At 47.2% G+C, this 18,422-nt stretch overlaps 8 protein-coding genes across 8 annotated transcripts; 3 read left to right on the forward strand and 5 right to left on the reverse strand.

The window, feature by feature from the left end:
* The first annotated feature begins 8 nt into the window (after positions 1–8).
* On the forward strand, positions 9–2,215 carry F9C07_2287079 (ergosterol biosynthesis ERG4/ERG24 family-domain-containing protein). The gene is made up of 5 exons (XM_041295562.2): positions 9–909; positions 960–1,074; positions 1,131–1,247; positions 1,299–1,621; positions 1,676–2,215. Exons 1-5 carry the CDS (start codon positions 201–203, stop codon positions 1,909–1,911), a joined length of 1,500 nt encoding a protein of 499 aa, XP_041151541.2. The 5' UTR covers positions 9–200; the 3' UTR covers positions 1,912–2,215.
* A 74-nt stretch (positions 2,216–2,289) lies between these two features.
* F9C07_2173222 (Tannase/feruloyl esterase) lies at positions 2,290–4,140 on the reverse strand. The gene has a single exon (XM_041287636.2). The coding sequence runs from the start codon at positions 3,434–3,436 to the stop codon at positions 2,303–2,305; it is 1,134 nt and encodes a 377-aa protein (XP_041151540.1). The 5' UTR covers positions 3,437–4,140; the 3' UTR covers positions 2,290–2,302.
* Positions 4,141–4,859: 719 nt separating this feature from the next.
* Positions 4,860–5,730, forward strand: F9C07_2236639 (nucleoside-diphosphate-sugar epimerase; the record flags this gene model as incomplete). Its single annotated transcript, XM_041295561.1, has 3 exons — positions 4,860–5,119; positions 5,186–5,285; positions 5,344–5,730. The coding sequence occupies 3 exons, from the start codon at positions 4,860–4,862 to the stop codon at positions 5,728–5,730; spliced, it is 747 nt and encodes a 248-aa protein (XP_041151539.1).
* Positions 5,731–5,800: 70 nt separating this feature from the next.
* F9C07_12394 (carbon-nitrogen hydrolase) lies at positions 5,801–6,724 on the reverse strand (the record flags this gene model as incomplete). The annotated part of the gene is made up of 2 exons (XM_041295551.1): positions 5,801–6,628; positions 6,689–6,724. The coding sequence occupies 2 exons, from the start codon at positions 6,722–6,724 to the stop codon at positions 5,801–5,803; spliced, it is 864 nt and encodes a 287-aa protein (XP_041151538.1).
* Positions 6,725–6,987: 263 nt separating this feature from the next.
* Positions 6,988–9,295, reverse strand: F9C07_1923112 (synaptic vesicle transporter). Its single transcript, XM_041295550.2, has 5 exons — positions 9,065–9,295; positions 8,935–9,008; positions 8,811–8,881; positions 7,560–8,757; positions 6,988–7,497 (listed from the first exon to the last, which is right to left on the reverse strand). Exons 1-5 carry the CDS (start codon positions 9,123–9,125, stop codon positions 7,252–7,254), a joined length of 1,650 nt encoding a protein of 549 aa, XP_041151537.1. The 5' UTR covers positions 9,126–9,295; the 3' UTR covers positions 6,988–7,251.
* Positions 9,296–10,865: 1,570 nt separating this feature from the next.
* On the reverse strand, positions 10,866–13,165 carry F9C07_2173254 (C-x8-C-x5-C-x3-H type zinc finger protein). Its single transcript, XM_041295549.2, has 5 exons — positions 12,698–13,165; positions 12,577–12,624; positions 12,227–12,527; positions 11,903–12,177; positions 10,866–11,854 (listed from the first exon to the last, which is right to left on the reverse strand). Exons 1-5 carry the CDS (start codon positions 12,893–12,895, stop codon positions 11,216–11,218), a joined length of 1,461 nt encoding a protein of 486 aa, XP_041151536.1. The 5' UTR covers positions 12,896–13,165; the 3' UTR covers positions 10,866–11,215.
* Positions 13,166–13,193: 28 nt separating this feature from the next.
* On the forward strand, positions 13,194–15,977 carry F9C07_2173259 (fungal-specific transcription factor domain-containing protein). Its single transcript, XM_071509364.1, has 5 exons — positions 13,194–13,386; positions 13,481–13,608; positions 13,662–13,969; positions 14,020–15,235; positions 15,294–15,977. The coding sequence occupies exons 1-5, from the start codon at positions 13,339–13,341 to the stop codon at positions 15,811–15,813; spliced, it is 2,220 nt and encodes a 739-aa protein (XP_071367242.1). The 5' UTR covers positions 13,194–13,338; the 3' UTR covers positions 15,814–15,977.
* A 55-nt stretch (positions 15,978–16,032) lies between these two features.
* On the reverse strand, positions 16,033–17,821 carry F9C07_2205724 (CoA-transferase family III domain-containing protein; the record flags this gene model as incomplete). The annotated part of the gene is made up of 3 exons (XM_071509613.1): positions 16,033–16,439; positions 16,518–16,818; positions 16,877–17,821. The coding sequence occupies 3 exons, from the start codon at positions 17,819–17,821 to the stop codon at positions 16,033–16,035; spliced, it is 1,653 nt and encodes a 550-aa protein (XP_071367243.1).
* Positions 17,822–18,422: the final 601 nt, after the last annotated feature.

Consider the following 18,422-nt stretch of genomic DNA (forward strand, 5'->3'; position numbering starts at 1 on the left):
AGTTGTAATGTATCTAGTGGATGAATAATAGGCAGACATGCATATGTTCATGCAAGATATCGTCACTTTCTGCAACGTGACAACAACGTAGATACATCACAACTGCAGGGCTACCTAGACCAAGAGTTGTTGCTCTTATAACTTCTCATTAACACCTATGTAGCGGTAGAAAGCTGTGCTTCGAAGGCAGTCCATGGTAAATGCTGCTTCGGAGAGTACTGTTCAATGTGTTAATAACCTCATACTACTTCTTTTACCTACTGAGCGGCAACAAGCGATACTTCCAATCCACGCCTCTGAAACTCGCTATTATCTTTCTTGTTCATCTGGTTGCTTCTCTGTGTCGGTGGATCACAGAGCAGATATTATACAATATGCAAAAGGACGCTTCATTAGCGGATGACCTCGGGCGTAAGGAGCCTATAGTTCCTCGTTCAATAAACTACCTCCCTCTCATGCTTCTCGTCACTCCTTTGACTTCCATTTGGTGGAGCGCTATAACAGACCACAATGGTTCCCTCCAGCTGTCTGTCACGAGATTCCTGGTAGATCCCAGGGCATCATTGACCTGGTGTTTTCTACCTTCTCACGATATCGGCGTTGCTTTTGCAAAATGGATTTTCTTCGAAGCCATCCTGTATACCGTACTGCCGGGTAGGGTATGTGCGGGTCAACCTACACCATCAGGACACACCTTGCCTTATACAATGAACGGTCTGTCATTTTTCATATGCTCTGTTATCTCCTTCTTGCTCCCAGCAGCACTGGGATGGACCGAGCTTTTCTTCATAGCCAAAAACTGGAGAGACGTCATCCTGGCGGCTAATGTGTTCGCTTGGTTGCTCACCTGCCTGGCCTTTGTAAAAGGGCGCATTGCTCCGTCATATAAGTATGATAATAGAGGAAATGGTAAGAAGCATTATCCCGAGTGTATATGTCTTTCTTACGAGTATCGTTAGATTCCTACATCTCTGACCTATGGAGAGGCATTGAATTACATCCTCGATTCGGCGCAGCATGGGACCTCAAGATCTTCCACAATGGACGCTGGACAATGACTGCACTTGCTATAATGTAAGCTCAGCTGCCATCATAGTTGGATATCCTACGTTCTAACTGTGTATTCCCAGAGATATCTCCTTCGCAGCCCTCCAATGGGAAATCCACGGGTATATCACCTACACGATGATATGCGTGATGCTCCTCCGCAACCTCCTCATCGTAAACTTCTTCGGAAACGAAGAATGGTAAGTCTCTCCTCACTAGTGATGCCCTCACAACCTGATTTAATTCTGTAGGTACCTCTGCAGTACGGAAGTATGCGACGAGCCCTTCGGATTCTACTTCGCATGGGGATCCGGCGTTTTCTTCCCAACGATATACACATTACAGACGCAGTATCTTGCCATGAACCCCATTGAGCTTCCCCTCACTCATACTATCTTGATACTGTCCCTCGGAATCGCGGGATTTATGGTATACTATATTGCCACAGAGCAGAAGAAAGCAGTAAATGACACGAAGGGTGTCCACGACGTAGGAGACGAAATGGCCCAATTTATTCGTGCTTCGTATACGACTACTGATGGGGTGGAAAGGGAGTCACTCTTATTGTGCAGTGGTATGTTACTCCCTGATCATGATTTCTCACACTTGATGCTTATGAATAACCTAGGACTGTGGAAATATATCCGACATCCGAATTATCTAGGGCTCTTAATCTTAACGTATGCTATGTGTGGATTGTGTGGGACTAGGGCCTTGCTTCCTTGGACTGAGGCTTTATTTGCTACTATTCTCCTTGCGTATAGGTGTTTAAGGGAAGAGAGGAACTGTGTCAAGAAGTATGGCAAAGATTGGGAGGTTTATTGTTCGAGAGTGAGGTGGAGGTTAGTTCCTGGGTTGTATTGATTTCCTTTTGTTCCCAGAACAATGTTTCAGCCTGGATATCGCGGATACATATTGACAATCTTTAATAGAGTTAATAAATTGTATTTAGTTATTTGAATGCTTTGTATGCATCCGGACATACTTTTAGATATTCGAAGCTATTTTGATATTACTGTACAGCTTGGAATAGAACGTGGTAATTATTGGCATGAAGCACAGCCTTGGAATATATGCCGAACCTAACTACGCTCCACATTCATACATGACGTTTTTTAATCATAGGAAGTAGCGATGTGGTTAATCTGAAGTTTATGCGTTTTGCAACGCCTGATATAATACTATAACTTGTTTTTTTTTTTTTTTTTTTTTTTTTTTTTTTTTTTTTTTTTTTTTTTTTTTTCCAATATCACATTCAAAAAATTGGCATCTTGAAAGCATTCAGATTGTACTTCCACGTATCGAGGGATTTCTGATCATAAACACACTCGGGATTGGTGGCATTGTTTTTGAAGTAGGGACGAAGGGGCCAGCCACAGATTTGCTGTTGCTCTCCCGTGGACTGGATAGTACCATTCAAAGTCTTGGGTTCGATACCATTCTCCACCCAATCAATAAGAGTCGCCAAAGTGGTCTCCGGCCAGGGAGCATTGGGTTGGAGAGTATTAGCACCACAGTGGGCGCCTCCGGGAACAAGGAACAGACGGTACCAATTATTCAGCTCAGCTACACTCTGGTTGTAGGAGAGATGAGGGTACATAATACTTCTGGCGGACTCGAAGTAGCGGACAGAACCAGCAGTCGGAACCTGAGGGTCCGACTCACCGTGATAGTGAAGGACCTTGCCTCCAGCCTTCTGCCAGACGGAAAGATCTGGCCATGCGGTCTCGAGAGAATCATAGTACCTCTGGAAACCAGTTGCGATCCAATCACGGAATGTGTCACGGGTGACACCCTCGAAGCTGGAGAGGGCGGAGACATTGGTCAGAAGGTTTAGTCCGGCCCCGACCCATTGGGCGGATTGCTTAACGACGTACGGGCCATATTCTCCGGTTGTCTCATTGTATGATGTGACTGCGTCTTGGAATTGAGCAGTAGGTTGATAAGACATGTAAATACGGCGGCCCAAGTTGTCTTGTGCACCATTGAGGATCTCCTTGGCGACAGCCACACCCTCCTTGGTTACCGTTCCGTTTTGAGCCGGAATGTAAGGCATGAAGTTGGGGATTTCAGCAGTTTCAGAACAACTGTAGGACTCACCAATGGTCGAGTTCAAGTTGAAGTGAAGCTTACAAAGATCAGTGCGGGACACGACACCATCAACACGACCATCAAGAGGATCACAGGCCTCCGTAGTAAGATTGACAATCTTCGCAAGCTCGCAGTATGGTGGGTAGTAGTTCAGTTGATACTCAACAAATTGCGACCAAAGGTGCTGAATCTGCTGGAAGGAGAAGTGCATTCCAGGCGCTCCAATGACAGCACCGTCGAGATCAGGGAATTTGAACCTGGCTCCATCCCTCACGGCCCCCTTCAGAGCATCCGTCATAGTAGGACCATAGCTTGGTATCCGACATGTTATAGAAAGACTTTGTCAGATCCCTGTCAATCTGACTCATCTCATTAATGGCTTTATAACCAAACATGTAAACTATATCCTAATTGACCTCACCGTCACCGTTAAGCCACACCTCCTAGGAGCTGACATCAAAACCACCAAACCCACCATGGGTGGTACCGGCGACCGCACCCAATTCATTACCACCCGGCAGAGAGGAATTGTTCTCCGTACTGTTCCATCCCTCGCCGCCAGTCGAAACGTAGCGGTAAAGAAATTAGCATGAGACGGCATCCAGTAGTTGACATTGGTTCTGTCCAAGACATCATGGGTGTATGCGAAGTTAACGTATAAAGTAGAGGTGCGTGAACTCTCAAAAGAGAACTTGAGACGAAAGTATTGCGTGGTCTCCAGCAACTCTCGAGAACAACAGTTCCGTGGTTGGCTGTGTACGTATAAGTCTGGCGATATGGCGAGATCATATTAACGTAATCATCTTCCGTGCGTCAGATAACATGTTCAAGAGATGATAAGTTGGATTTACTGTTCATATGACAGCCTTGTAATATAGAGAAGGATATTTTAACTTCGAGATAAGGCGAGCCTTTATATTGTTGGCACACAATAGGTTAGGTCAGTCTGACTGTAGAATCTATCAAGAATGCTTTCCTTCGCCGAGGAAATAAGATGGACAGTAATAATTAGAAATAAACAGAGGTATATAAGTAGCTCAGTGCAATCCGAGTATAAGAAGATTCAGAAAGTTAAAACATGGCGAGAGGTAAGCGCTAACACCGAGAGGGAAAACAATCAAGTTGTCTATATGCAAGTTTGCTTTGCACAGCCCGGCAACCTTTACGATGCGTGTGGTGTGCTGTAATTTCGACCCGAACAGTGCTTGGGCGACAAATGGAAAATAAAACAAAAGAGAGCGCCATTGCCTTTTCTACCCACCGCACTGGCTACAACGCCAATAAGAAAGAACAGATTGAGCGAGAGTATGCAAGCGAATGTTGGAAATAAAGTGCGAATGCTCTTGAGTGTTGGTGACCAGGACTTTTGGAAGATAGAAGTCTGAGCCTGTTATAACTCAAACTTACTTTCCAGTTAGTTTTGGTTATCAAAACAGAGATTATCTTACCAAGTGACTTGGTGAGCGATAGTCCTAGGGCTAATTGACGTCGTCATCAGTTGGCAGCCTTGAAGATGCAGCTTGGCAGGCGTTAACTCCGTGTCAGCATCAGCCAAGTCGATCGGATATAAGCTTAAGAGCTTAATTACGGGGTAAGTCCTACATGTATAAAGAGCCCCAGCCCACTTTTTGCATTCAATAAATTTTTAATCTCTATTTTGTACTATTTTATGGTGTACATACTTCCGACTAGCAATTACATTCTATAATTCTACATACAACATGCGTCTCATTCTCACAGGAGCCACCGGCCTGGTCGGATCAGCCGCTCTCAACCATATTCTCTCACTCCCGCCCGGGCAAGTATCGCACTTGTATATCCTGAGTCGGAAATCCGTGCCCCTCGCTAAGAATCGACCTGACGTTACTGTGATCGAGCACAAGAACTTTAACGAATACAGTCCTGAATTGTTAGAGAAGCTAAAGGGCGCCGATGGCTGTATCTGGGCGTTGGGAATTTCTCAGACACAAGTATCAAAAGAGTGAGTATAGGTTATACTAGATCTCATTCTAGTTTCTGGTTAGATGATACTAACATCATTGAGCAGGGAATATGTGAAAATCACTGTCGACTATCCACTAGCAGCAGCAAAAGCCTTTTCGGGGTTATCAGACTCCTTTAACTTCGTATATGTTTCGGGAGAAGGAGTATGTCCTACTTATCGAACTACTTCTAGCTTCATCTTCGGGCAACTAACAAGGACAGGCAACACAAGAACCGGGAAGGTTCACCCCATACTACGGTCGGATCAAAGGCGAGTGTGAGGCTGCCTTGATCGAACTGTCGAAAAAGTACCCCAGTCTGAAGCCCTACTCCGTCAGACCTGCGTTCGTGGACGCGGCATATGACCCCCCGACACTGGCATCCGTCATGCAACGGCCGGACTTCACTGTCGGCAAAAGGCTGCTCTTTGGGACTTTCGGTCCCGTAATAAGACAGTTATATTCCAAAGGTGTCTCACCGACGAAGGACCTCGGACGTTTCCTGACAGACCTGGCCAAGGGAAACGGACAACCACTTACAGGAGAAGGGGTCAGTGGTAATGGATGGATTATATCAAATGCCGCATTTCGGAGAGAAGCAGGCCTCTAACCATATCACTCAACCTCATTTCCATGTACTATATATACCCAGATCTATATCCCCTAATACAAACACACCCTCACCTCTTATACCCATAATGCCAATCCTCCCTCCCCAAATCCTCCCTAACCCTATAAACCCCCTCCGCCTCATCCAAAACCCCCATATCAACCTCCACAACACTCATCCCCTCCCCAGACCCCTCAACCCTCCCAACACACCCCAAAAACGGGACCGCCACCTGCGACGCCCCCGCATAACCCTCCTCCTCCCTTCCACCAACATTACAAAAAACAACCGCAGCCGTATTCTCAAAAGCCCGACTCACAACCGCCGCATCCACAAACACCCTCTCCGACTCAGCATTCCACCTCCTCCCCACCTCCCCCGCATCATCCAACTTCCAATAAGCAGGTACAATGACCATCTTAGCCCCCTGCATAACCAACTCCCTAAACGCCTCCGGAAACGCCAAATCCCAACAAATCAGCAACCCGACCTTACCAAGCGGCGTATCAAACGCTACATGCCCCGAGTCCGTGGCTCCGCGATCCACGAACTGCCGTTCCGGGATCCAGAGGTTTCTTTTTTCGTAGCGGCCGCGGATTTCCCCCGTGTTGTCGATGAAGTAGGTTACGTTTAGGAGTTTTTCTTCCCCCGTGGTCGGGTCGGTGTGGAGTTCTGCGATGGAGCCCGGCACGATGTTTATGTTACATTCTTTTGCGAGGGGTTTGTAGGAGGTCAGGTGGGTTGAGTAGTTTTTGCAGCGTTGGCGAATGGTGGTGTCATGCGTTGGGTGGAAGTCTGCGAGGTGGAATTCTGGGAGGACGGCGAGGTCGGCGCCGGCTTGGGAGGCTTTCTGGATGTAGGCTTTTGCGCGGGCGTGGTTGTTTTCGATGTCGTGGGGCTGGATTTTGTTATTTTAGGGCTTGGGATGGAGGTGAAGTGAGGGGAGGGGAGGGCTTACCTCCGGGTGAAGTTGGATGAGGGCGATTTTCACCATTTTTGTTCCGTTTTGTTTTGGATCTGGCTTTGTGTTTGGTTATCTTGTAATTGTGTGTATGGGTTGTATGTGATGATTTTGAGTAGAGAGTATTTGTATGTATACCCTGTCTTTTATATGCGCATAGATTCCGCGCTGGATCTAGATCGACGGCAGTGTATGTAACCCTATCCATGTGCCAAGTGATTCACATAAACCTTGATTTTCAGGAGAGAGGCTGTTACTTGTTGCCTGCTCCGAGGTTGTATTGGGGTCTGGGGTCCGCGGAACACCGGAACATGTTGGAGGAGTCATTCCGGCGTATCCAATAACAAGTTGAGGAAGGATTGACCTTGCGTGGCGAATTGTTCATTAGATGGTTCCAGGTTAATATACTTTGTACTAATGTTTTGTGGGTAGGACTTAGTGTGGAATGTTGGTGTTTGTGGTGAGATTTCAACGAGCTAACTATAGTAGAGTAGATGGTACGTAAGACTAAGAATATATGTGGATTGAAGGACTTGATAGTCCGCGTATAGAATTGAGAATTAGTTCCTCAGATCCATCTGGCGTTGGGCATAGTATCGATATCTCTTTGCCGTCATAACCCGGAACTTCTTCCCAAAGTATATGAAGACTAGATTTCCCAATAGAATTACAGTAAGGATAAGCCCAAAGGTTATGTAAAAGCCAGTCAACCCGACACTCTCAATCCACGGGGACAAAGCGAAGACAAAAACCGTCGAGATGAGGTTGCGGATAAAGGTCACGCCGACGAGGGAGTCGGCGATTACCTATCAAAGAGAACTCAGTTAGTACCCTTACTATTGGACCATTTCATACACCATCAACCTACATCCGTATATGCATCTGTAAGATACGTCAAAGCAACACTATTAGCCGGAATAGTTCCGAATATAGCGATACCCAATCCAACGGCCACCAGCGGCCAAGGGGATCCGTTGTTGAGTCCAATGCCGAACATGAAAAGACCGGCTGGCACGAAGGGTATGAAAGCAACTGCAATCCAGAGTCTCATCTCCGGCTCGAAGACGCCCCGGTTCCTTTTTGCGAGATATAGAACCAGCGAATCGCTGAGCCGTCCGGATATCAAAACTGCTATGCTTGTACCAATGAACGGAGGTAGTCCCATAAGGCCGATCTGTGAGGCGTTGAAATTGTAAGGTGGTAAAGTCATGTACGAAGAGAGAGTAGTCACGGAGACCGTTACGGCGGCAGTCATGGCTCCGTAAACGACGGACATGAAGAAAATGGCTGGAATGGTAAATAGAAGAATGAAAGGTTCGACGCTGTGTCGGGCCATGCTGGCAAATGACCCCGGGGATGTCGACCATAAAGCTAGCTTTTTCCAGTAAGGCTTCACGGGAATTGAATGGTCGATCCAGTGGGTAGCGTGGGATCTCTGAGTCTCTCCGTCTTTATGTGCTACATTGGCTTCTACTTCTGGGTCAGTCGGAGACTTCTTGTCTCTACCTTTCGCGGATGCGTTTATTTGAGCGGCAGCAACAACGGGTACAACACCCTCGAGGGTCGGAGAGAACTTCGTTTCCTCATAGAGAAAGACGAAAGCAACAAGACCGGCCCCCATCAGAATGACCATCCACCACCAAACCCAGCGCCAGCCTTGCGAGATAACAATATACCCTCCCGCCAGGGGAGATAGTGTAGCTCCGACCGTCATAAACCAAACATAAATGCTGTTCATGAGTCCACGCTGATGAACAAAGTAGACATCGGCCACCGTCATTTGCACGAGTACTTCTGCGAGAGCTCCAACCATAGAGCTCAGTATGTTCGCCGACATGAGATCAGCAACAGTCTGCATTTTGGCTTGCCAAACGCAGAAGGCACATTGAGCGATAGTACTGAATACATAGACAGGTCGGCGACCGTATTTGAGAGCGAAGGGTATCAGAATCACACCGCCGATACAAAGGGATCCGCAGCCTGCAGCGTAGCTATCATTCAAGAGTTCAAAGCTGAAGCCCAGTTCCGCATTTAACGGACCCCAGGTCACAGTTGCCACGTCGATTCTGGTTGCTCAGCTCCGTGTCGCGTTTGGAGGAATAAACAGCAAGACACTTACATTGCGAAAACCATTATGACATAGTAGGAGACTAAGCCAAAATTTAAATGTTTGCGCCATGTCGGCCAGTTCTAGAAGGATTTGTTTAGCCCTACGTTATTGATTGGGTTCACACGAGGCTTACCAGGGGGTCGTTAGGATCATGGCTAGGTGTGGGTTGCAAGATAATATCAGTTGTTTGACCATCCTGTGGAAGGTCTGGGCGACATTAATTTTGGATCAGACATATAAAAATAAAAAGGTATCAGACTCACCTTCAAGCTGAACCGTTCCGGGCGGCCAAGATGGATCAGAAGTTTGAGTTTGGTGCGACATTTCAGAGGAAGTATTATATGCCCTATCAGCTGGTCTTAGATGGTCACAGATAGGACCTCTATGTCGAACACGTAGGACACATGTCAATCAACATAACAGTACATATTGGGGAAACAAGACACTGATATATGACAGTCTTTGGTGGCGACGCATATCGGACAGACCTGGGACAGCGGACTAGACAGATAACTCTATGCTTCGGGAAGAGTGCATTGGGTCCTGACTACTACATCTCACCTTAGCAACAATTGGCTTCCCGTGGACATAGTTCACACGGAGCAATTCCGCATGAGGGGAAGGAACAACCTTGTCCAAAAAGGGAAACTGGAAGCAACGGCCAATGTGCTCTACGGATGCCTCGTTCTACTCATTAGTTACCGTGTCGCAATCCTCTGATGTTTCTGATGCGGGGAACCAAGCAAGATAAGGTGATAAGCTTCGAAAACTGATCAATGGCATGTTTTTGCGCCTGCCAAGGCGAAACGAGCCGAGAGCTTCGAACTCTATTTGCCTGTTGTATCTCAAGTATGCCATGCGAATGAACAACTAGGCTACCGGTCTTAGTGATAGGTGGTCCATGAGAACACAATGATATGAAGTAGTCTGTATGTCCTACGAACAAGAAGTGACACGGTTATCTGCGAGACAAATATTTGCCGATCAGCACTTATCGCGGTATGACTGACTCTCAGTTGCTGAAACTAGGGAAAAACCGGATGTCTCAGTTCTTCATCCAAATCTAGAAGCCAGGCAGCTGCTACCCAAGACGGGGGCATACGGCCCAGTGGCTGTATACGTTTCAGTGTCTGGCGCTGAAACCCTAAACTGAAGCCCCTGTGATGATAGGTAAACTGGTAGTAGGACTAGAGTAAGATTTATACTTAATAGATATTTATTTATAATTCTCAGCCTCTACTAAAACAAGAGCTGAGCCAAAGAGAGGCGAAAGCATTCTCTATCTCTAGGATATTGTGCTCGGTAATCCTGTCACTCGACCGAGATTTAGATGCAATCCACTCTCTATCACCGCCACCTCATATAAGTTGTATCCTGGATCCGGCGAGTCAGGATTTGCCTAATTACTCTTCATAGGTAGAGGCGTAAACCTATTGAATGATAGACGCTGTCTAGCTCAATTCACAAGATCCTTTAGAGGTGACATTTCATATTCCATACCAAGCCCCACGGGCTGGATCTTCTGCTACACCAGTAACCAACTTGGAAGTGGAGAGACATGTCTCTGGATATGCAACAGTCGTACGAATTTCTCATTCCATCTAGGCATTGAACCAAAATTTCTTGATCTATACGGCCTATTCATATTTTCACTGGAGCCCTAACTCGCGGGACATGCACCGTGGGCCAGCTTATCTGTTGCAAATCCATTATCACCTGCTAGCTGTTTTAATGCTCTAACTGTTACAATCATTGCGGTCGTCGGTGCATTCGAATTGCTATTTGAATACTATGTTTTTGTTGCATTCCTAGGGCGACGTCTTCAAGCTCGACCATCTTGCCGACAGAGATGAGAACCATGCATCCAATAGGATCATTCCGCATGAGATACTAGTGCATGTGTTTGAAGTCCCATAGATATTACAAACATAGAAGTGCCGTGAGGGTACAAAGCCAATAGAAAATTATATTCGCAATTCCAACATCTATTGACCTTGTCCAACACAAAATGTTCATTCTCAGATAGGATCAATACTGCCATTGTCAGTCGGATTACTCCCAGTAGTCTGGAGAGTAAGCACTGCCGTAGGTTGTTCCGCAGTATAGCCTTTTGGTGATAGAATGATTGCTGAGCCAAAAAAAAAAAAAAAAAAAAAAAAAAAAGGAAAAGAAAAAGAAAATTTAAAAAAAGGCAAATTTCCAGAAAGCCTGCGCGAATGAGCCAGACCAATAGATATCCTTCACTTATTCCATGATCTCAATAAATTTCCATGGATTCCGTAACATGCTATCAGTCGCCACCGAGCCAAAGTAGGGATGACTCACTGACTTGTAGCGTAGCTAAACTTCAAGGTAGTTGAATGACCTTATTGACATAGCAGCTATAGACCATAGTGCAGGACTATAGCCTAGAATTAGATCACGTCTCTCATGAGAAAGGCGAAAGTGTTATTCGGGTCGGTGACCGAGTTCGCCTCTGAGAGCCCTTCACTAACTGGTGATTCCTCTTCAAGTTCGATCGGCATAACCCACTGCGCAACTTGTAGGTTAAGTGTATGACCTTGACGATTGAATTTGCAAGATTTGACACCTTTACAGTTATCCTTTTGACAATGATGACCAAGGTAGCATTTAATCGAACGACAGCCTGCGCCCCTTGTGCACATGTGCTGTCGCATGATATACATCAGAACATTGAGACAAGCCGATTCAATTGGGCTATGGTCAAACTCGCAACTAAGGTTCCCACATTCCCCTCCAAGGTGAAATTTGTTGCAGAGTTTGTGCCGTTTGGCGCGTTGACAATACAACTCCCATTCTTCTTGGGATGGCAAGGGGCAGTAGGTGTCGATCCGCTCCCCATCCCTGTTTATTGCGATAGATTCCTGAGATTTTGTGCTCACCCTGGGAAGAAAGCGGGCATAGTATTCTTGTTCTCGGGGTTTACTGGTCAAACTCGCCGGCTGTGTCGGGGTATCATAGAGTGATTTGGTGTATTGTTGATTTGGCATTACGTGGAGTTTTGTGCACTCCTTGCCAAATCGGCAGATACCCTATTTGCTCAGTTAGATGGTGTTCACTAAGTGATTCTGATAGGTTACCTTTTGGAAATGTCTGCAAACTGGTCTCGTAGCAGTAGTAATATTGTTTCCACCGACAGGCGGTGAAGCGGAGGTAGATGTGAAAACCGCAGAGATTTCCCTCACTGGTAGGCCTAGCTTGTCATACTCAGGGTGGAAGGATGCGGTCTTGATTAGGGTGATGCGATCAGCCTTGCCACGGTAGGGGGTCAGTAAGGAGAGATAACCGGCATCGTGACAGCCGGCAAAGAAAATGTGTTTGCACTGATTATTATCCGCGAACAAGCGAAACATTTCTGAATGATGTGAGTGTACTGGTGCACCGGTAGTCAATTTAGATCCTACCTCTAATCTTATAGTCTGCACCTTCTTTCTTATCACCAGCGTCAATGTAATCGAACAAATCCTGAGAACGAGTAAAACTGGAGGCAAACGGTGAGAGGGACCGCGCTTCATTACCAACTAGACCAGCGCGGGCCAAGGTCTTCGAAAGTCCTAGAATGTTGCTGTATATGCGAACCATAACTCGGCATTGATCTGCCTGGCTTCCGAGCTGGTCATTAAGAAGTTCTTTGATAGAATCATTCAGCAGTTGAGCTGCTTTCATCCCTCCTTCTGCCCCTGCTTTCACAAGGTGGTCCTTGAACTGGTCTCGTTAGTATTAGTAGTCACATTGTGGTCAGGATTTAGCTAACAAGGTAGCCATCGCCATCCACCAATACCAACACAAATGGATTACGTTCCTAGTTTCGATTAGAGCCTTGTCTCTTTTTAAGGCGTATCTTCCATGTCTGCTAATCCACAGGAACTACATACTTGTCCCCTAGCTAGTTTCTTATACTTCTCTCGGGCTTCTTTCTCCTCCTCATAGTCGCTTTTCAGTCGGTTGTAGTTATCCAACAAAAGATGGAATTGTTGTAGGAGACCCTGAATATTCTCATGATGCTGCTGGTTCTCGCGCAAGACATTACCCAGATGATCGTCGAGGGCCTGGATCTCAGCGTCGCCAAGCATGTTGCTTTCCGTTAGGTAAGATAAGACGTGACGAACAATATTGTAAAGCAACCATAAGCGGCTGCACTCACGGTGGAATCACTACAGCCCACAAGCATGCAAACAGCGATAATGCAGGAAATACGAGGTATTTGACGACTGGGACAAATGTGGATAGAAGAACAACAATGGAGAAGTAGTTCTTTGTGGGTTGATGCCCATTTGCCTGAGGCGGTAAGCGGTGAATATGTTGTCAATGTGGGGTTGGTAGTCACGTTAAGTTCTGGCCGGCCTCAGGCAGAGAGCGCGGTCTCCTTGGCTGAATCCGTCCAGTAGCTCAAGCCGCAACGGTGTCTGCGTTCACTCCATGCCGGGTTTCTCTCCTTTGCAGTCCCATACATTCAATATTCCGTCATTTTACATTCATATTAATTCACATACGGCAAATGCATGAATGAAAAACGATGAACCAGTCACAGAGTCCTGGTGCTACGGTTGTTAGGCGTGCGAAAGTGAGCGTTGATTAACCCATGCGAAACCCTCCAACTAGGCATCGTATTACTCGCAATTCAACGAAAATGCTTATCGTCGTATTCATCTACCTAGGCCTGCACCACCTGCCGACGTAAAAAGACGAAATGCGATGGCAGGCGCCCCACCTGTTCACCGTGTAAAGCATTCAATTTGCCGTGTGCTTTCCAAGATGTTTTGAGGCACTCCAGTCGAACTAGTCGGTGAGTTCGAAAGCCTCTCTATGCCTTATATCCTCTGATCTGATTACTGCTAGAGCATATGTTGAAGAGCTAGAGAAACGCGTTCAAGACATGGAAATGCAGCTACAAGACCGAACTCTAGATAGCTCATGGCGAGGGTTCGTATCAGAAAACAAGAGGAACTCTCCTGCCCCATCTTCGGCAGCCGCTGGTACAAGCGACGGCGCAACTTTTGAACTTAACGCTATAGAGAGTCAACCCTATTCTACATCACCTTCCAGGTCCCAGCCGGAGGAAGGTAATGCTCAGCCGAATGTGGACGGTGGTGCTAGTCAGGCTCCGTATGTCATTAACGCCGAGGGCACAAAGATGCGATTTTTCGGTAAACATAACCCTATGCGTTAGACTGAATCTGAGTTAACCTCACCTAAGGAGCATCATCTGGCTTCTCAATAGCTTCAGGCCAAGACCTCAACTCTCTAGAGGGTGGGAAACGATCCGGAGCGTGGATGACTGCTAGTCAAAAAACAGCATCTAGATGGCAATTGTCTAGTTGGTATCCCCGCATTCTGCAAGGCGATCCTGGGCAGCGCGCTTTTCAGACATTACCCCCCAAAGCAACCACAACACAGCTGGTAAGCGAATATTTTGGCAGCTTTAATAGAGCGGTCCCACTGTTCGACGAGGCTACGTTTACTAGGCTAGTGGATAAACAGTTCGGTTGGAATCCCGATGAAAATCCCTCGTGGTGGGCATCCCTGAATGTTGTGCTTGCAATTTCGTACAGGGAAAGGGCACAAAAGTTACCTGATGGAAGTGAGGAATGGCAAAAGTCAATGGGACACATCAGGAATGCTCTAAACGTGATCGTAGAATTCTTCATGTGTTCTGCGGACCTACTTGCTGTCCAAGCAATGCTGGGACTTGCGCTCCTTTTCCGAAGTACACCAAACCCTCAGCCACTCTTCATGTTTGCCGCAGCGGCAATGCGTCTTTCACAGTCTATCGGGTTACATCGTAATCAGACATCGGGGCTATCTCCATCTCACGTTGAGGAACGGCGGAGAACGTTTTGGATCGCATTCATTCTAGACGCGGATATCTCTCATCGAACCGGGCGACCGCCGGTGCAGGATGTGAATGATTTCGACACCCCACTACCTTCCAAGTTTCCTCATGACGGACTAGGAATTTTGGATGTGCATGGGGCCCATCTTGATTACTTCCACCTGCTAGCGCGGTTTGCATTGATCCAACGAGGGCTATACGACCGTCTCTATACCGCCAACGTTCAGACAAAGGCAACTCGGGATCTTATCCAAGAATTGAAAACTAGTGAGGAGGATCTTCTTGGATGGAGGACATCTTTTGCAAAGCACTACAATCCACAAATTGCGTTCTCTAATGCATCTGATTATCATCTTCAGCATGTCCTAAGATTGGACTTCGCGTACCACTGCTGTTATGCCAAGCTTTACCAACTCTGCATCCTTGCTAGGCGATCGATGGCGCAAGCTGCACAGGGTTTAGAAGACTTCCCAGCCTTAGATAAGGTGATAAATAATATTCTTGTGAGGTCTCTGGAATGTGCGAGGTCTGCGATTCAACTCATAAAACATGTTGGTCTATTTGGACCCTGCTTCGTATGGTATGTTTATCAAAATTAGCCACATCGAATAACTGCGATCTTATGCTGACCGTCAAAGGGGTGTTATATACTTCCCTGCTGCTGCATCAATGACCTTGTTGTCGAACTTGCTGACAGATCCTTCTCATCAACATGCTGTATCTGATCTTACCATGGCTCAAGAAACAATAAACTTGCTTTCTAAAGTTTCATCTGAAGAGCCAGGTACATATGTTGATTATATACTCGGAGTATGCTCAGAGCTAAAGACTGCAGCCAAGAAGGCTGTAAGCCGAGCTGATCAAGATATCTCCCAGCAATCGATGCGATATCTCAACAACACTCAGCTTTCTACAAACGAGACCGGAAATCCAGCAAGTGGACATGCTGTACCTCATCCGAGTTTAGCATCACCCCAATCCGGAGACACAGATCCTACACGGAGTTGTGCTATTTTACAAAGCTATGACATGCCCTCGGTCGACCCAACTTTTGACTTGGCCATGAATTTTCAATGGCCTGTTGCTCCTTTCTGGAACTGGGGCGAGATGATGACTAGCACGTCTGATGGTGGAATAGACAATGGACAACTCTTATAATTTCCTTCCGCATGATTTTCAAACGATCTACCCACACCTATGCGGAACCTCGGCTTTCCGATTGCATACATGGAGAACGGGTGATCTACTTGTGTACAAACGGTGACAGGCTGTAGACTAATTCTTATGTAGGGATGGAAGATATAACATGAATTGATTGGCATAGTCTGAGAATATAATGGCTGTCATTCCTTGTAAATAGGTGGCCCGAACCGCCTTCTAATGCCAGTTGATGTTCCTGTCGTGGTAGCAATTGGGTACAGGGGCAGTAGTCCAGCGGGGAGTTACTGCCTCTTCATCAAGCCTGACAACTGGCTTGAGCAAGGTTTGCCGTCCCCATGGCCCTTGGTCGAAAGTGGTCATCAATGGGGAATCCTCATCTAGGTACCCAGGCCGGCCCTTCTTCCAACCAGCGATGACTTGGAGCAGGATTTCCATAACAAACTGATCTGGAGTTGAGGGTACAAATCCAAACTTCTCGGCCGTCTCGCGAACCACGTCTAGGGGATACAGTCCGACTTCCTCTTCCAGTGATAAGTTGTCTGCGGCAACCAAAGAGCTAAGAACATGGTACGAGCCTCCTTTGACTGCTCGGTCGCGAATAGCCATCATGGCTGCCAGTGCACCTACTACACCAGTAGTCATATCGGACACTGGCAAGGGAGGTAAAACGCATTTCTCATCCGCATATCCCAACGACCTACCCATAACATAGGAAGAGCCGGAGGCTGCATCGCCAATTTGCTGCCAGCCTGGGCGTTCAGCAAAGGGGCCATCTGGACCATAGCAGTTCTCATCCACATATACTATGCCTTTTCCACGGCTCGCAGCTAATTCTAACATATCCCGGAGCCCAAGGCCTTTTCTGTCCAAGGATCCATACCGGAATCCCTGGATGAATACGTCCACATCTGCGATGAGCTCTCGGAGACGGGCCATGTCGTTAGGCTTAGTAATATCCAGGTCGATGGTGCGCTTGCCAGCGTTTAGGACAAGTTGCAGGAGCTTTCATTGTACAAGTTAGCTTTCAGGTCTGTTCGATCAAGGAAGTAAGGCAGCTTACATTGAGATCGGGCAATTTACTACAGTTGACTCGAATAACATCTGCACCAAAAGCGGCAAGAGTCACACCGATGGTTGGGCCCGCGATAATGCGTACCATCTCCAGGACCTTGATCCCCGCCAATGGTCTCCGGTCGCCAGGAACCTTGGGCAAAGGCTGCTGGGGTGTAGGAGCTGCATAGGCTTCGTGGGTATAGTTCACATACGGATGCTTGGCAAGCTGCTTTCCCATTTCCGTGCTTCGCCATGATTCCGGCTTATAGCATATGCTTCCACAAAGACCATGACGTACGTTGTGCATCTCAAGCTCATCCGGACTCCACTGACGGACATGTTTCTGGATGTAGTCGTAATACTCGCTCGGTGTATTAAAGGCAACATTTGTGTCGATTCCCATCGTTTTGAGAACTCGATTAGCATCGAGCGAGCCATGAAGCTGATACCACACGTTTGGATCCTTGGTTTGGTAGATCGCCGTTGCTCTACTTGCAAGACCTTTGCCAAAGCCTTGTTCAAAATCACGGTCAAAGAGGGTGTTCAACTTGCCGGATATCGCTATAGCTGGGATATCAGATCCATTGATATGCGTAGTCGCCACCGAGCCAAGCCATATTGCTGCCTGATCCGTGTTGACGGTGACACTGCCCTCCGCCGCTGGTCTGCTATCGCGAAGCTCCACCAACTCGTTCCCTACCACACCGCACATGGCATGCAGAGCCGCGGCAACAACAGGTGCTTTGATAGGACCAGGAATCATGGGGTCCGGCTCTCCCTCGAAATGGACGGTATCCCATACTTCTTTGTTTTGGGTGAATCCAGGCGTCTTCGAGGCTAGATATTCGAAAACCCGGCGAGTGTCCTCGGGGACGGGGAGAACATGCTTATCGATAAAAGTCCCAGGGCCGTACACATCTGTACCTGGGGTTGTCTCGTGAGAAAAGGCCATAATGGATATGTGATTGAGATGTACGCAACAAGGAAAGCTGTATCAGATAGTAGTCACAGGCAGCTACCTTCGAACGACGCGAGTTCCTCACTTTATATCATCCACTAGCACACCACGTTGCCTGGATAATCGTTGGAACCAACCCCCTCGGTGCCAAGGGGCTCCACTACTGGTCCACATAGTAATACGTGCCTTCGAGGATAGACACTAAACAGGGAACAAGAAAGCTTGGGAAGACCACCGCTGGAATAGGCAACATGTCGCAGTATGCCGAGGGCCCATGGGTTCTTTACTCGAGATAATTCTGCTACCTGGGCCTTTCAGTCAGTCAGTGTGCAAAAGCTTTCTTCCCTTTGAAGCAAAAGGTGACGTACTACAGATGTGAAACTCCGCGCCTCCGCGGCGCCGGTGCACAAATCCCGTGGCCCGTGGCCCTTGCGTGCCGAGAAGTATAACTTCGACCAGCAAAACATAAAACATGATCGGCGGTGGATAGCCTTTGCGGGGAAATGCCTCACAACCAGCTTTCATTCGTCGAATGATCTGGATTCTATTCCCGGGCTGCTCAGGCAGCTATGAAATACATAGCGCTATGTTCAAA

The sequence above is a fragment of the Aspergillus flavus genome, chromosome 8 (genome assembly GCF_009017415.1).
Source record: "Aspergillus flavus chromosome 8, complete sequence".
Classification (NCBI taxonomy): Eukaryota; Fungi; Ascomycota; class Eurotiomycetes; order Eurotiales; family Aspergillaceae; genus Aspergillus; species Aspergillus flavus.

Bases quoted from the DNA above. Each gene is read 5' to 3' on its own strand.
- F9C07_2287079 (XM_041295562.2), top strand. From the start codon at position 201: ATGCTGCTTCGGAGAGTACTGTTCAATGTGTTAATAACCTCATACTAC. The intron at 910-959 runs GTAAGAAGCATT...GAGTATCGTTAG, and splicing joins GTATGATAATAGAGGAAATG to ATTCCTACATCTCTGACCTA. The intron at 1,248-1,298 runs GTAAGTCTCTCC...TTAATTCTGTAG, and splicing joins TTCTTCGGAAACGAAGAATG to GTACCTCTGCAGTACGGAAG.
- F9C07_2173222 (XM_041287636.2), bottom strand. From the start codon at position 3,436: ATGACGGATGCTCTGAAGGGGGCCGTGAGGGATGGAGCCAGGTTCAAA.
- F9C07_1923112 (XM_041295550.2), bottom strand. From the start codon at position 9,125: ATGTCGCACCAAACTCAAACTTCTGATCCATCTTGGCCGCCCGGAACG. The intron at 8,882-8,934 runs GTAAGCCTCGTG...AAATCCTTCTAG, and splicing joins ATGATCCTAACGACCCCCTG to AACTGGCCGACATGGCGCAA. The intron at 8,758-8,810 runs GTAAGTGTCTTG...CTGAGCAACCAG, and splicing joins GTCATAATGGTTTTCGCAAT to AATCGACGTGGCAACTGTGA.
- F9C07_2173254 (XM_041295549.2), bottom strand. From the start codon at position 12,895: ATGCTTGGCGACGCTGAGATCCAGGCCCTCGACGATCATCTGGGTAAT. The intron at 12,528-12,576 runs GTTAGCTAAATC...TAACGAGACCAG, and splicing joins TGGATGGCGATGGCTACCTT to TTCAAGGACCACCTTGTGAA. The intron at 12,178-12,226 runs GTAGGATCTAAA...CACATCATTCAG, and splicing joins TGCAGACTATAAGATTAGAG to AAATGTTTCGCTTGTTCGCG.
- F9C07_2173259 (XM_071509364.1), top strand. From the start codon at position 13,339: ATGAACCAGTCACAGAGTCCTGGTGCTACGGTTGTTAGGCGTGCGAAA. The intron at 13,609-13,661 runs GTGAGTTCGAAA...GATTACTGCTAG, and splicing joins CACTCCAGTCGAACTAGTCG to AGCATATGTTGAAGAGCTAG. The intron at 13,970-14,019 runs GTAAACATAACC...ACCTCACCTAAG, and splicing joins CACAAAGATGCGATTTTTCG to GAGCATCATCTGGCTTCTCA.